The sequence below is a fragment of the Microtus oregoni genome, unplaced genomic scaffold (genome assembly GCF_018167655.1).
Source record: "Microtus oregoni isolate MIOR12 unplaced genomic scaffold, Mior012 000000F_ref0000247, whole genome shotgun sequence".
NCBI classification, from domain to species: domain Eukaryota; kingdom Metazoa; phylum Chordata; class Mammalia; order Rodentia; family Cricetidae; genus Microtus; species Microtus oregoni.
Window position 1 is genome coordinate 14,385,415 of NW_024543059.1, and position 14,356 is coordinate 14,399,770.

General features: G+C 47.7%; 1 protein-coding gene and 1 pseudogene across 1 annotated transcript in view; one reads left to right on the top strand and one right to left on the bottom strand.

The window, feature by feature from the left end:
- The window catches only part of Iqgap1 (IQ motif containing GTPase activating protein 1), a 90,322-nt gene extending 87,546 nt beyond the window's left edge, over window positions 1–2,776 (top strand). Inside the window, exon 38 of the mRNA XM_041663679.1 lies at window positions 254–2,776. Coding sequence (XP_041519613.1) covers window positions 254–367 — 114 coding nt within the window. The 3' untranslated portion in view covers window positions 368–2,776. The remainder of the gene's footprint in view (window positions 1–253) is intronic.
- A 6,696-nt stretch (window positions 2,777–9,472) lies between these two features.
- Window positions 9,473–9,786, bottom strand: LOC121452238 (annotated as a pseudogene).
- Window positions 9,787–14,356: the final 4,570 nt, after the last annotated feature.

A 14,356-nucleotide genomic window follows, 5' to 3' on the forward strand; every position in this document is an offset into this window, starting at 1 on the left:
AGACAGGAGAATGCCTTCTGTGAGCACTCAGACTTCTGCACAGGATGCTGTTTCCTCACACAATCGGCTGCCCTTCCTCTCCCCCTGCCTGCCTTCTGCCCCCATCACAGTGAGCACTTGGCGTGGCGTGCGTTGTCTGTTGCCTCCCCTGCAGCCTTTCCCCACAGCCTCGCCCCTCCTGGCTCCTCCCTTCATGGGGCCCTTCCTTTTCTTGTTCCAGATTTGACGGTTAAAATGTTTCCTTTTCAAACAGGACTTGCTGCAGCTACAGTATGAAGGGGTTGCGGTCATGAAGTTATTTGACAGAGCTAAAGTAAACGTCAACCTCCTGATCTTCCTTCTCAACAAGAAGTTCTATGGGAAGTAACTGGTCCTTTGCTGCCAGCCCAAAGAATTTAAAAAAGACAATGCCTTACTGCTGCCCTTCTAGGGTCCTCCATTACTTCTTGGAAGCAGCGGTGCCTCCATCTCACACTCCTGAAGCCCCGTGTTTAAGTCCTCTCCCTCCGATGGGACGTTCAGTGTCCTCTTTTAATAGTGAAGTTGTATTTCAGGCTTCAAATTACACCTCCCATCCCGCTTCCCTCATTTTCTTCCACCATGTAGGAAAGAGTGGAGCCCCGCCCAACCCTATTCTGTTAGGGTCTCCTAGGTGGTGTGTGTTTTACTTAGTTATAAGGATGGCGGGATTCAAGTTCTTATTTAGCAGTGAAAGCTGGCAGGTGAATAGCGCGTGCGCATCAGATTCACGGTGAAGGATGACCCACGCGAGCAATCAGTGGGTGAAGACTGTGACATCTTCCGTTCCGCTGCCCTTGTGGGCGGAGCTAATTCCAAGTCACTGTTCTCTGTTCATATAAAGCAGCTTCAGGAGAAAAAGAGCAGCTGCTTTTGAATTCGCCATTAAATCTGGGCAGCGCTCTTAGCATAGTCCTTCCTGGTGAAGGAGAACCCCACGATCATAGCCGGCCATTTAGAGACACTGAGCCAGCCGAGGCACCCGCTTGGAGCAGTGCCCTGAGCTCCATTCAGGGACAGTGTCCGCTCCCTCCCTCCCACAAAGGGATGGCTTACCCTAGCCCGAAATGTAATGTTTTTTAAAACTATTTGTATTCCAAGAGTGCCTTACTAAAGTATAAATTTATTTCTTAAGATGTGAGCAATAGGAATCTTAAAGATTTGTAAAATGCTTTAGAATACCCTGAGAAAGGGGTGTTTCTTATTGGGTTATCTGTATATCTGAATTCCCGAAGCTTCTCTATGGCTACAGTAGGGTTTATATCTTAGCAACAGCAGCCAATCCATGTCATGTTGGGAGTCCACACCCATTTCCCACTCTCCTCTGCCGCCACGTTTGTGCTTTTATTCCCAGAACCCTGGACCCTCAGGCGCTGACCAACAAAGACTGTTCAGTTTCATGCATTGAATTTGGAAACCCCTGCTCTTAGATTAAAAGTCATAAACTTAAAAAAATCTGTTTATCCAAAAAGATAGATAAATCATACTACTGAGCCTTCAATTTCTTCGATGTTTTGGTTTAGTAGTCTTGCATAAAGCATAAAACTTAAACTAATATTACCGAGTTTACTGATGTATATCGAAAGCCAATAAGCCATTTTAGTTAGTGACAAGATAGCCAGGTGGTGGCAAATGCCCTGAACCCCAGCTCTTGGGAGGCAGAGGCAGGTGGATCTCTGAATTTGAGGTCAGCCTGATCTGCAAGTTCCAGGACAGCCAAGATGGTTACAAAGAGAAACCCTGTCTTAGCCCCTCCCCACCACCGTGGTTAATTAGTGACAGATATGTAGCATGTTCCTATTCCAAGTATAAGCCTTGGAAAAGTGTCCTTCGGAGTCTACATGGGCCTCCATGAGTGGGTACAGGTAGCGGTGGGTGCTGGGGAAGGAATCTGCCACCAGTGACCCTGTTTTCCATTAGGTTTTGGAACATAATTTTCTCAGAAAATACTGTCTTTAGGTTAAAGGAAAATGCTCAAGCTGGTGTGGTTGTTCATGCCTATAGTCCCAGTGCCCAGAGGCCGAGGCAGGAAGATCACTAAGTCAAAGCCAGCCTAGGCTACATAACCATACCCTATTTCAGAGAGAGAGAAAAAAAAATAGAAGAGACACTGTTATAACCAGCACCACCTCAAACAGGACCTACAGGTGTATACAGTGTTCTTTTTTCTTTTCTTTCTCTCCCCCTTTTTTTGAGACAGGAGACAGGGTCTCTAACTTTGGCTATACTGGAATTCTCTGCAAGCCAGGCTGCCCTAGAACTCACAGATATCCGCCTGCCTCTGCCTCCCAAGTGCCGTGATTAAAGGCATGCGCCGCCATGTCTGATTCCAAGTATGTTTTATTAAAAAGAATGCCCATCACGAACATGGTCGCATCGGCCACCTCCAAGACAGTAACGAGTCCAGATGGCAGTGCCTTCTGGTGTCCCCGTAACTGGAAGGCTGCTGCTTCCCTGAATGCCCAGCTAGAACTGTGCCCCGCGCCCTCGGAGACCTTCCCATGGCTGCGGTGGAGCCCTGCTGTAAGCAGCACAGGTCACCCGCGAGCCTCAGCTTGGCACACCGGAGTCGTGCGCACGTGTGTTATTTATTAGCCGCCGTCTGTCTTGGCTCCCTCCGCCCCCTGACCTTCTCTCTGACCAGCCATCATGACATTTGCTATGAATTCACTTCCTCCCAAGAATTTGGACTGGCCGTCAGACTGTTGCTACATACAATTGCCTTTGTATCTCTGTATGGAATAAAAGGTCATTTGTCCCTGTTTGTGTTTATTTTTCTGTCATTGTTAGCAGTTCCTGTTAAACAGTGTTAGCTAGCGTAAGCTTAAACCACCACTCCCCTTTGTAGTCGCTTTTAAAAAGAACAAACCACATCTGCCTTCAAACCACAGAATACCACTTTTAAATTATATTTGTTTTGTGGGTATGGAGGTCAGAGCACAACTTGGGAGTTGGTTCTCTCCTCCCACTACATGGGTCCCGGGGATGGAATTCAGGTCGTCCTGTTTGGTAGCAGGTGCCTTACCTTCTAAGCCGTCTCCCCAGCTCTTTGATTAAAGAGTTCACACACACACACACAGTGTGTGCGCGCATGCGCGTGCACGCTCTTTCTGCTTGTACACCTGCACTCCAGAAGAGGGCATCAGATCCCATTACAGATGGTTGTGAGCCACCATGTGGTTGCTGGGAATTGAATTCAAGACCTCTGGAAGAGCAACCAGTGCTCTTATCTGCTGAGCCATCTCTCCAGCCCCCAACTATGAACTATTTTAACAAGATGTTTAGCCTTTCAAAAGTGTATTATGCTTAAAGTAGCCTCAACATAAGAAACGTAGCGAGGGACAGACTGTTGCCACTGAACTGTGATGGGCTAAAGCCTGAAGGTTTTAAAATGCCTTCTTATTTTATGAACAGCACACCAGGAACTAAGCACACATGGAGAGTGTGTTCCCTGGAGGCTCCTGTTATACGTAAGTCACCAGAATTGACTAGGGTGAGATGGATATGGAAAAAGTAAATCAGCAGTCAAATAAATAAATAAATGGGAACAGGGAATGATGCCAGAAACATGGCTCAGTGTGGAAGAAGCATTGTGGCACAAGTGTGGAGACCTGAGTTCGAATCCCCAGAAAGTCACATCAAAGTAGGCATAGTAGCACATACCTAATTCAGTGTTCCTGCAGTGAGATGGGAAGTGGGGACAGGAGAATCTCCAAAAGCTGGAGGGCTCATGAGCTTAGCACATGAGGCAGTAAAACAAGAGACCCTGTGTCGAAGTGGAAGGCAAGGTCCTCTGGCCTCTGCATGAGTACCAGGCAGTGGGTACCAATGCTCACACAATCTTACATAAGAATGCACGTCTCTAGTATCTTATATGGTTGTAAGCTAGGCAGATGTGCAAGATCGGTGGCAATGTGATAGAAACAATAGTTTAAGCGGCAAATTGGAATGCTTTGTGTGCTTGGCTGCAGTGACCCCCTCAGGACGAATGTCGGGGTCAGAACATGGCTTCCCTGACCGGGGACTTTATGGAAGGAACCAACACAGGATGAGCCACAGGTTTCTCATTCTGAAACACGTGGTGCCATCGGGCAGGCTGGTTATTGGAACATGAGACCTGTTAGCCTGTGTTCTACATTGTCCTGCAAAGAAGTCAAGGTACTAAAAGGGGACCCCTTAAATACAGAGAATTGGACAGCAATGCATGCTTTTATTCCTTGCAGTGACCTGACTAAAAGCAACTATATAGAGAAAGGGTTTATTTTGGCTCGTAGTTCCAGGGAGTGCAGTGCACCATGGCAGAGGGCATAGCAGCTGTGAGCAGCATGGTTGGTGATGCCAACCAGGAAGGAGAGAAGGGAATGTCTGTTCAACTGGCTTTCTCTCTTCCCCCTTTTGATTCTGGCCAGGACCAGAGCCCATGAAAAGGTCCCGTCAGATCCCAGGGTGGGTCCTCTCAGTTAAATCTCTCTGGAGACTCAAAGATATACTTAGAGGGGTTGGAGAGAGGGCTCAGCACCAAAGAGCGCTTGGTGCTCTTGCAAAGGACCAGGGTTCAGTTCCCAGTACCCACGTGACGACTCAGAACCAGCTGTAGCTCCAGTTCCAGAGATCCAGCGCCCTCTTCTGGCCCCACAGGCACCAGGCACTCATGTGGTATGCAGACACAGATGCAGGCAAAACACACACACACACAGGAAACAAAAGGGAAAAGACACTCGGAGCTGTGTCTTCTGGGTGATTCCAAACCCAGTCAAACTGACAAGATTAACCACAGGCAAAATCCAATCAGTAAAGTTGCCAGGGAACTGACTCAGGCAAAATGAAGGTCATCCCTCAGCTTATGGCCATCTCAGAACCGCTGGGGGTGCCCCCCATTTAACCCTAAAAAGATTTTAGGAAACCTTATATCTTCTTCCACACATTTGACTTAAAGATTGACAAGTGGTTTGTTTTTGTCGGTTGGTTTGGGATGGTCTCAGTAGGACATTAGCATCCGATTCATGTTGCCAAGGACAGTTCTGACTTCAGAGCATCTCTCCTCACCTCAGCAAAACCATGGGATTACAGATGGCGGGTGCCCATGCGAAGTTTGGGGGCTGGGTGTCTGTAGCTCTGTGATGCGGATTTGCCTAGCACCTGCTTCCAAGTCTAATGACCCGAGTTTGAGCCCTCAGGACCACAGGGTAGAAGTAGAAAACCAGCTTCCAAAAGCTGGCCTCTCCCCTTCATGTGTGCCATGCATCACACACAAGTGAATAAATTAATGGGTTTTTAAAATTAGAGTTGTGTGTGTGTGTGGCCATAAAGTTACTAAGTCAGCCAGAAAAATCATTGCATGTTACCTTTATTATTATTAAGGCTGAACCAACCATAACTATGAAATAAATAAGAAGCAAATCAGAGTTGGGCAGTGGTGGCTCAGCCCACCTTGGATCCCATCATTCTGGAGGCAGAGGCAGACGGATCTCTGTGAGTTCAAAGACAGCCAGGTCTACAGAGTGAGTTCCAGGACACTCAGGACTGTTACATAAAGAAACCCTGTCTCGTAAAACAAAAAACAAACAAACAAAGCAAATCAGAATCCCAGTTAAATGTGCAAATCTCCAGCTTCAGAAACTTTCAGTCCCTTGAGGTAGGGTTGATCACAGCCAGTGACTGAGCATAATAGCTGAGCAGAGTGTGGGTCCTCGGGGACCCGGCCGGGCTCCCCTCCAGTGTCTTCCTAGAGTCGTATCTGACTTTGTTGCCAGTTTTCATCCGAATCCACTGGGAAGTGGTACAAGTTTGCTTTTGTTTCTTGAATATTCTGAAAGGCTTGGGAGATGCGGCAAATAAAACATGTTAACCACACATGGCAGAGAAGAATCAAAGGGGACTGTTTTAATAATTCTGAAAGCTGTTTGGAACTCACTTCTTGAGATCAGTGAAGGTTTTCTAAGAATCCTTAGTTCTAGCCGGGCAATGGTGGTGCACGTCTTTAATCCCAGCACTTGGGAAGCAGAGGCAGGTGGATCTCTGTGAGTTTAAGGCCAGCCGGGTCTACAAGAGCTGGTACCAGGGCAGCTAAGGCTGTTATACAGAGAAACCCTGCCTCGAAAAACCATAAACAAACAAGTAGATAACTCACCCCAAGGGCTTATAGCAGAAATAATAACGTGCTTAGGTTCCACCAGTTTTTTTTAAATTGATTTTTGAAAATATTTTTACTTATGTGCATGAGTGTACAAATACCCGTAGAGGCCAGAAGATGGCATGGTAGCCCCTGAAGCTGGAGGTAATTGCGTGACGTGGGTGTGGCACCCAAACTTGGGTCTTCTGCAAGGGTAATGCTTTTAGCTAAACCATCTCTCCAGGCCCCTAGGCTCCACCATTCCATTGGGAGTTGTATATGGTTTTAGCGAAAGGCGGACTACTTAACATGCTCAAGGCCCTGGATCCATCCCCAGCTCTGCCTCGACCACCCAGAAAAGCACTTGGTGGGAAGAAACATTACCTGATTTGGAAAAGGATTTATTTTTTTGTTTTGTTTCTCTTTTTAGAGAAAGGGTTTCTCAATGTAGCCCCAGCTGTCCTGGAACCCCAACAGGCTGGCCCCTAACTCAGAGATCTGCCTGCCTGTCTCCCATGTCCTGGGGTTAAAGGCATGGGAAAAGATTTATAACCCAGCCATTACATTCGGTAGGACTTGGGAGGTAGATTAGGGGCTTCGTCAAGATTCTCAAGGTAATGTAACCCTTGACTTAAAGATAGCAGACACAAGGCAAAATGCTGGAGGTGCTTTGGGAAAAAAGAAATAACACTTGTACTGGGGAGCTGACACAAACTAGAGTCATCAGAGAGGAGGGAGCCTCAGCTGAAAAAAATGTCTCTAATATCAGGCTGTAGGCATTTTCTTAATTAGTGATCCATAGAGGAGGGTCCAGATCATTGTGCGTGGTGCCATCCCTGAGCTTGTGGTCATGGGTTCTCTAAGAGAGCAAGCTGAGCAAGCCACGAGGAGCAAACCAGTAAGCAGCACCTCTCCATGGCCTCTGCACCAGCTCCTGCCTGCAGGTTCCTGTACTGCTCGAGTTCCTTCCCGACTTCCTCCAGTGACGAGGCGAGACTTGAAAGTGTGAGTCAAACAAACCCTTTCCTCCCCAACTTGTCACGGTGTTTCTTCCTAGTGACAGCAGCTCTAAACTGTTTTATTATGGAACACCACAACCGTCTAAGAGGAAACAGCATCATGAACTTGAGCCATCTGGCCTCAAAAACCGTCAGTGCCCCTCATGTCAAACTCGCTTCAGTTACGTCCCCCGACCCACCCCACCCCTCTTCCCCATGGTTATTTTGGCAGTCCCTGATAGGTAAATGTTTAGGATGTGTCTCTGACTTAGATTCTCAATGGGAGCAATCTTACTTTCCAACAGACGTTTTGCCAAATCTGGGGATGAACGAGAGGCGTGCTCCTGGCATCCAGGGGATGATACAGAGGAGAAAGAGAGAGTGAGTGAAAGCCAGCAAGAATCCCTACAGCATTATTAGACCTAAAAATAAGTAAAACACCAGACAAGGACCGAGGAGAGAGCTCAGCTGGTAAGGTGCCTGCAAGGCAAGCCTGAGAACCAGGGTTCAGATCCCTGGAACCAAGGGTCGCAGAAAGTGCCTGTAACCCCAGCCAATTTAGCTGAATCAATGAACTTAAAGTCCGGTGACAGACCTTGTCTCCAAAAATAAAAGGTGGGCAGCAAGCGAGGAAAGACACCTTTTGTTGACTCGCAGTCTCCATCAGCATGTGGACACGTGCACACACAAATGCACACATACACACATGTGCGCACACACATACACACGTCCATGCACACACATGACCAAACATGTAGTCTGTGTTTAAATTTCCCCACTCTTATTATCTTATAACATCCAAACGGTTTGTACATTTGCCAAACAAGATCACACCTTACATCTAATTTGACCTGTTTCTGAAATTCCCCTCTCTAGAAATTCTCCGGTTGGGTCATTTCTTCGCAGGGATCTGGTGACAGACCTTTAGGTAGAGTCCCATCCTGGGTTTCTTATCACATCTTTGTGTGTCGCTCAGTTTCAACCTGGCAGAATATTTCAGAATTTCCCCTGGCACATCGGAGGCTTATCTTTGGGTGACGGAAACACTGAGCGTTGGATTCGGTGTTGCCAGCTTGACTCATGCGTGACAAAGTTTCCCGGCAGAGTTGACACTGCCTCGCCTCAGCGGAAGAGCCTCTTTTCAGCCCATGTAAGGCCCTGGGTAGGATCCACAGCACACTGCCTCCGCCAAACAAAAAGAGCTTCGTGTCTGTTCCTCACCTGCTTCAGGAGGACTGGGTGGTCACTGACAAGGGCTGACTCCATTTTGTCACATCCCCTTAGCCAAAAGGCCGAGAAGTGATTGACTGCATAGATTTCTGTTTGCTTTGGTTTTGTTTTGGTTGGTTGGTTTTTCAGGACAGGGTTTCTTGGTGTAGCTTTGGAGCCTGTCCCGGAACTTGCTCTGTAAACTAGGCTGGCCTCGAACTCACAGAGATCTGCCTGCCTCTGCCTCCCGAGTGCTAGGATTAAAGGCATGCACCACTGCCGGCATTTTTGTTTTGTTTTAAAGCAGGATCTCACTATGTAGCCCTGGCTGCTCTGAAACTTGCTTTTGAGACCAGTTGGCTTTGATCTCACAGAGAACTGCCTGCCTCTGCCTCCAAAATGCTGAGATTGAAGGTGTGCACACAACACCGGCTGGCTAGATTTCTTATTAGGAGTTAACAACATCAGAATTCCTATTTTATTTTATTTTATGTTTTTTTGACAGTCTTGCTGTGTTAACCTGGTTGGCTGACCTTGAATTCATAGAGATCCACCTGCCTCTGCCACCTTGACCATCCTGGCTTTTTATTTTTATACATGTGTATATGTGCCTGTGTTCATGTATGCACATATGTGCAGGTGCGCATACTGGAAGATGCCTGGGGAGGCAGAAGAGGATGTCAGATGCCCTGGAGCAGGAGTTACAGGTGGCTCTGGGTCACTGATATGGATGCTGGGAACCAAACTCGGATCGTCTGGAAGAGCAGCGAAATCTCTCTAGTCCCTTCCCCATTACCATATTTTAAAAGTGACAAATGAGGGGACTTGATGCCTCTCTGCCCTCCTCAGGTCCCCCCAGGCTGTGCATACACATATGCATATACTTATGCACAATGCTGAAAATAAATAAATACATAAATAAATAACCAATGAGCTTTGTGTAAAATGAAATCATTATGAACGGGGCTGGGCTGCGGTTCCTTCGGAGCAGGCCTGCCTAGCTTGCATATAGCCCTTGGGACTGCAGAAGCCAGACACCACACACACATTTGTTTTTTTTTGTTTTTTGTTTTTTGTTTTTTTTAACCGATTAAGTCTATTTATTAAAACAGTTGACTTAGGCATCTGCAATGGCTCAGTACTCGATGGATGTAATCTGCTTAACTATCTCGGAGGTCATTGAGGCGCTTGTGGATTTTCGTTTGGAAACGATTCCCCCCCCCTCCCCCCCCACGTCTTGGAGCCTTCACCACAAGGTGTTTTTATTGTAGTGATCCTCAGGGTCTTGGTGGGCATGCGCACCGGCCCCTTCAATTTCAGGTTCTTCTCCTTGGCGCCTCTGATCAGGTTGGCACACACCTTCTCCAGCGACTTCACGTTGCGGCTGGTGAGCGTGTGGGTTGCCACCTCGGACTCCACGGGCGTCTTCCGGGTGTCTTTGAAAGCCATGGCTGCTGTGCGGGCTTCCTGACCGACTTGTTCCTCGGCGGGGAGCGAATAGCGGTGAGTCAGGAAGGGAGCAGGCCAAGCGGAGCTCCGCGGCGCACACCATCACGCCTCAGAAAGGCCCACGCACGCATTTGTAATCGCAACATTGGGGAGATGGAGGCGGGAAAACCGGAAAAGTAACTGGAAAAATAAGAGCTTGTGAGATGGCTCCTCGGTGAAGGTGCCTGCTGCCACCCTGACAGTGAGTTTGCTATGCGGGACCCACATGGTAGGAGGAGGACTAACTCCTGCCAGTTGTCCTCTGACCGCCACGCATGTGCTGTGACACTCGCGTGTCCCCTGACCCTTGTGTGTATGCACGTTTTGAAAAATGAATATTTGAGGGCTAGGGTACATGAGGCCCTGTCTCAAAAGCAAATAAACAACAAAACCCAGCAACAACAAATCGCTATAAGTACATCTGAATATAGCAGCTCAATGACCCAGGATGCTGTGTTCCCAGTCCTAGGAGGCTGAAGCAGGAGGATCACATACAAGACCCTGTCTAAAACATAAAGTATCGTTATAAACTCCTGGCCTATAGATAGATAGATAGATAGATAGATAGAGATAGAGATAGAGATATTTGGGGGTGGTGAGATGGTCTCCTGTAGCCTAGGCTAGCCTGAAACTCACTACGTGTCAGAGGATGACCTTGAACTTCCAATCCCCCTCAGGCTCCAAGTGGTAGCTCAGGCATGAGCTACCATTTAAAAACAATACTTAAGGAGAAAAACACTTTGTGAGTTCATAACAAACAAACAAAACCATTTTTTATATAGATGTAGTTTATGAAAGAGGAAATAAAGCTCAACCAGGCATTTGCAGGTTTGAGAAGTCAAGATCCTGCTGAACTTGGTGCCGCCTAGCTTTCCCGAATATCTCTGCCTCTCCAGTTCCATCTTGCTGACTCTTCTTCTGCAGTTGGTGTGAACCTTCCCTGCGGCTCATTCCTCTGAGCTTCCAGCCTTGTCCACCGGTCAGGGAATACCCAGTTGGGAAGAAGTGTGGACAATATCTCCGGAGCTTGTGCTGGACCACTGAGTCCCTTCTGAAGGCAGTGGGGAGCAAGAACGGCTCAGAGAGTTACCTCAGAAATTTGAAGGGTGTGCAGATTTGGAGGCGGGACTCCAGACAGGTTGTTCCTGGTGTCTATAGCCCTCAGGAGTCAGTTGCCACCCTCACCCCCACCCTGGAAAGGCACCCTCGCAGGTTGCACGTGGACACCCATCTCTTGCCCCCTGCAGTCTCAGGCAGGGCTTGGCTGATGGGAAGCATCTCTAGGAAACTGGAGAGCCCAGGGTTTGTTCTGCCAACTCCTCTTTCTACCCAGGATCCCTATCAGGCAGCTTTTCCAAACACTCACTTCTCCCCAGGGCAGCCCAGGGCAGTAAACAATCTCGGGGCCTCAAGCTAACGATTCCTGCTGTAACTAGCCCCCAGAGGAGCCGCGGTATCCCTAAGCTCTACCTTGCTTCTTAATTAACTTCCCTTCAAATTTGAGTATGCCACCTGTTTCCTGCTGGGATCCGGACCGGTGCACCAGTGGACTAATTAAGGTCTCAGTTAGGGAGGGGGTTGGTGGCATGCATCGGGTGTTAGGATGGAGAGAGGTGGGGGCAGTTCTGGAGTATTTGGGAATTAGAACAATTTGCTGGCAGTTGTAGGAAGAACAATGAGCCCTGGATTCCTGGACCAACAAGCATTTCTCTCTCCTATTACTAAAGGGGGGGGGGCACACAATGTCCCACCACCCTACACAGAAGATAAATACATAAGAGACTCTGATTTTTGTTGTTGTTATTGAGACAGGGTTTCGCTGTAGCTTTGGAGCTTGTCCTGGAACTAGCTCTGTAGACCAGGCTGGCCTCCATCTCACAGAGATTCACCTGCCTCTGTCTCCTGAGTGCTGAGAATAAAGGCCTGACCACCACTGTCTGGCTCTGATTTTTTTTTTAAAGAAAGACTTTTTTTATTTGTAATTATGTGTATGCAGGTGCATCTGTGGGCAGGGGGCAGGCAGGGTCCCCCAGAACAGGAGTTACAGGCACTTGCGAGGCACCTGACCTAGGTGCTGGGATCTAAACTATGGTCCTCAGCAAGAGCAGGATGTGCTCTCAACCACTGGGTCATCCCTCTAGCCCCCAAACTTTGATTTTTCTCTTTTTTTTTCTGCTTTTTCTTCTTTGAATACCGGCCCAAACCCTAAGCATACTTGTCCTGTACTCTGGACTCCCTCCCTTTCTCTGAAGACTGCCCTATCGCCCCCTGGCAGTGGCTCACCCCCCTCCACTGTTAACCTGCCTGCTTTCTCGGTCCCTAACTCCAAGGCAAGACTTCTCCTCCTCTTCTCCATCCCTCTCCTCCAACAGCAGCCGGGATTTACAGCCTGCTGGCCCCACTGTTTCTCTCTTTAATGAAATTCTTCTCTAGCTAAAATAAATAAATACAAAAGGAAGAAAAGCAGCAATAAAATTACAAGGAAAGCCAGGCAGAGGTGGCGCACACCTTTAATCCCAGCACTTGGGAGGCAGAGGCAGGCGGATCTCTGAGTTCGAGGCCAGCCTATCTACATGATAAGTTCCAGGACAGCTGCTAAGGGCATAAAGACACACATACAAATAAGTATAGTGTTTTGATCTTAAATTTTGTCTTTTGTTTCCTAGAAAATAATTTTGTTACAAATATATAAAAATTTGTGGTAGTGTTGACCTACCACAGATAGCTAAATTCTTAGGTGCAACGCCTCTGTACTAGGAAAATAAAATGCAGGATTGATAAACTTACTTGGTCACAGCCACCGGAACAGACATTATAGATACACACAGCTCTGAATGGTGGCAGCAAGCTCTAGAGAGGCATTACCAGACACTCATAGGAAGGGCCTATGAGGCGGATTAAAGAATAGCTTCTATAAAAGGCTAGCTCTGCATCTTCAGCTCTCGGGAAAACAGAAAGTGCCCACATACTGTCTTCACTGCCAGACACTAAGTTCTGTTCAGTGGGAAAGGGACAGAGGAGAAAGCTCATTGGTGGCTGCTGGGGACCTTTTAAGAACAGACGAGGAAGGCAGATGGCAAAGCTGGAGCTGCTCCCCTCCTGAACTGGGACTTTCAGAGGGAGGTGGGGGTTTCTCAGAGAACTGAGCTGTGGGAAAGTGACCTTTCCTTAACCTGAAGTTACTTTAATTTTTTCCTTTTTTTAATTTAGCATGTGTGCAGGATGTGCCAATGGAGCTCGGAGGAAGATTTGGGGGAGTCGGTACTCTTCTTCCACCACGTGGGTCCCAGGGATTAAACTCAGGTTTGCAGGCTCTGTGGCGATGCCTTTGCCCACTGAGCTCTCTTGCCAGCCCAGAATCCACGTTTACCTTCCGAGGAGAAATACTGGGTGGAGGAAAAGGCTCAGTCAGTTCAGTGCTTGCAACACAAGCAGGAGAACCCGTGCTCAGTCCTCAGCACCGGGTCAACAGCAGCAAGGAGGCTGGGTATGCCGGTCTGGGCTTCTAATCCCAGTTCCGGACCTGAAAGCTGACCCAGGCAGATCCCTGGGGCTGTTTAGCCAGCCAGTCTAGCCTAATCAGGAAGTTCTAGGTCCCAGTGAGAGATCCCATCTAAGACAACAAGATCTTTAGAGTGAAATATGCTCTTAAGTAAAAAAGCTCTTTAGATTTCGAAATTCTAAGATCCCCTTCTCGACACACAGCAACAAAATTGCAAAGTAACCAAATAGGATTGTCTAAAGGGAAACCGCCATCAGGTGGGGGAGGGGCAGAAGGGTTGGGGAATGAAGCTCATTTGGTAGAACCCAGTATTAACACCTGGGTTGATTGACCTCTGACCTTCACAGGCACACACACATGTGCACCCATATATACAGGAACAAACATACATGTGTACACACACAAGAAAAAAAAGTGGCGCTAGAGAGATGGTTCTGGTAGTTAAGAGCATGGCTACTCTTGCAGAGAAGTCTGATTGCGTTCCCAGCACCCACACGGTATCTAACCACCCTCTTGTAAATCCAATCCCAGGAGTTCTAACGCCCCCTTCTGGACTCTGGGGGTACTGCATGCAGATGATACACATACATAAAAGCAGGAAACACACTTATACACATCACACAAATACATGAGTAAGTGAATAAGCAATGTTTTTAGGAGGTAGGAGGAAAGGGGAAGGAGAGAGGAGGGTGGAGGAGGGAGAGGAGGCAGAGTATCATATTGGGGGTCAGGATAACAGACAGGAGGGTGAGATGAATGACTTATTCCAAAGACGGCTTGGCTAGAGAGCAGACATTTTAAGATAAAACAAAAACCAGCCAGGTGGTGGTGGCGCATGCCTTTAATCCCAGCACTTGGGAGGCAGAGGCAGGCGGATCTCTGGGAGTTCGAGGTCAGCCTGGTCTACAAGAGCTAGTTCCAGGACAGGTTCCAAAGCTGCAGAGAAACCCTGTCTCAAAAAAAAAAAAAAAAAAAAAGAAAAGAAAAAAAAAAGATAAAAACAAAAATCAAAGAAACCATTTAGTTGAG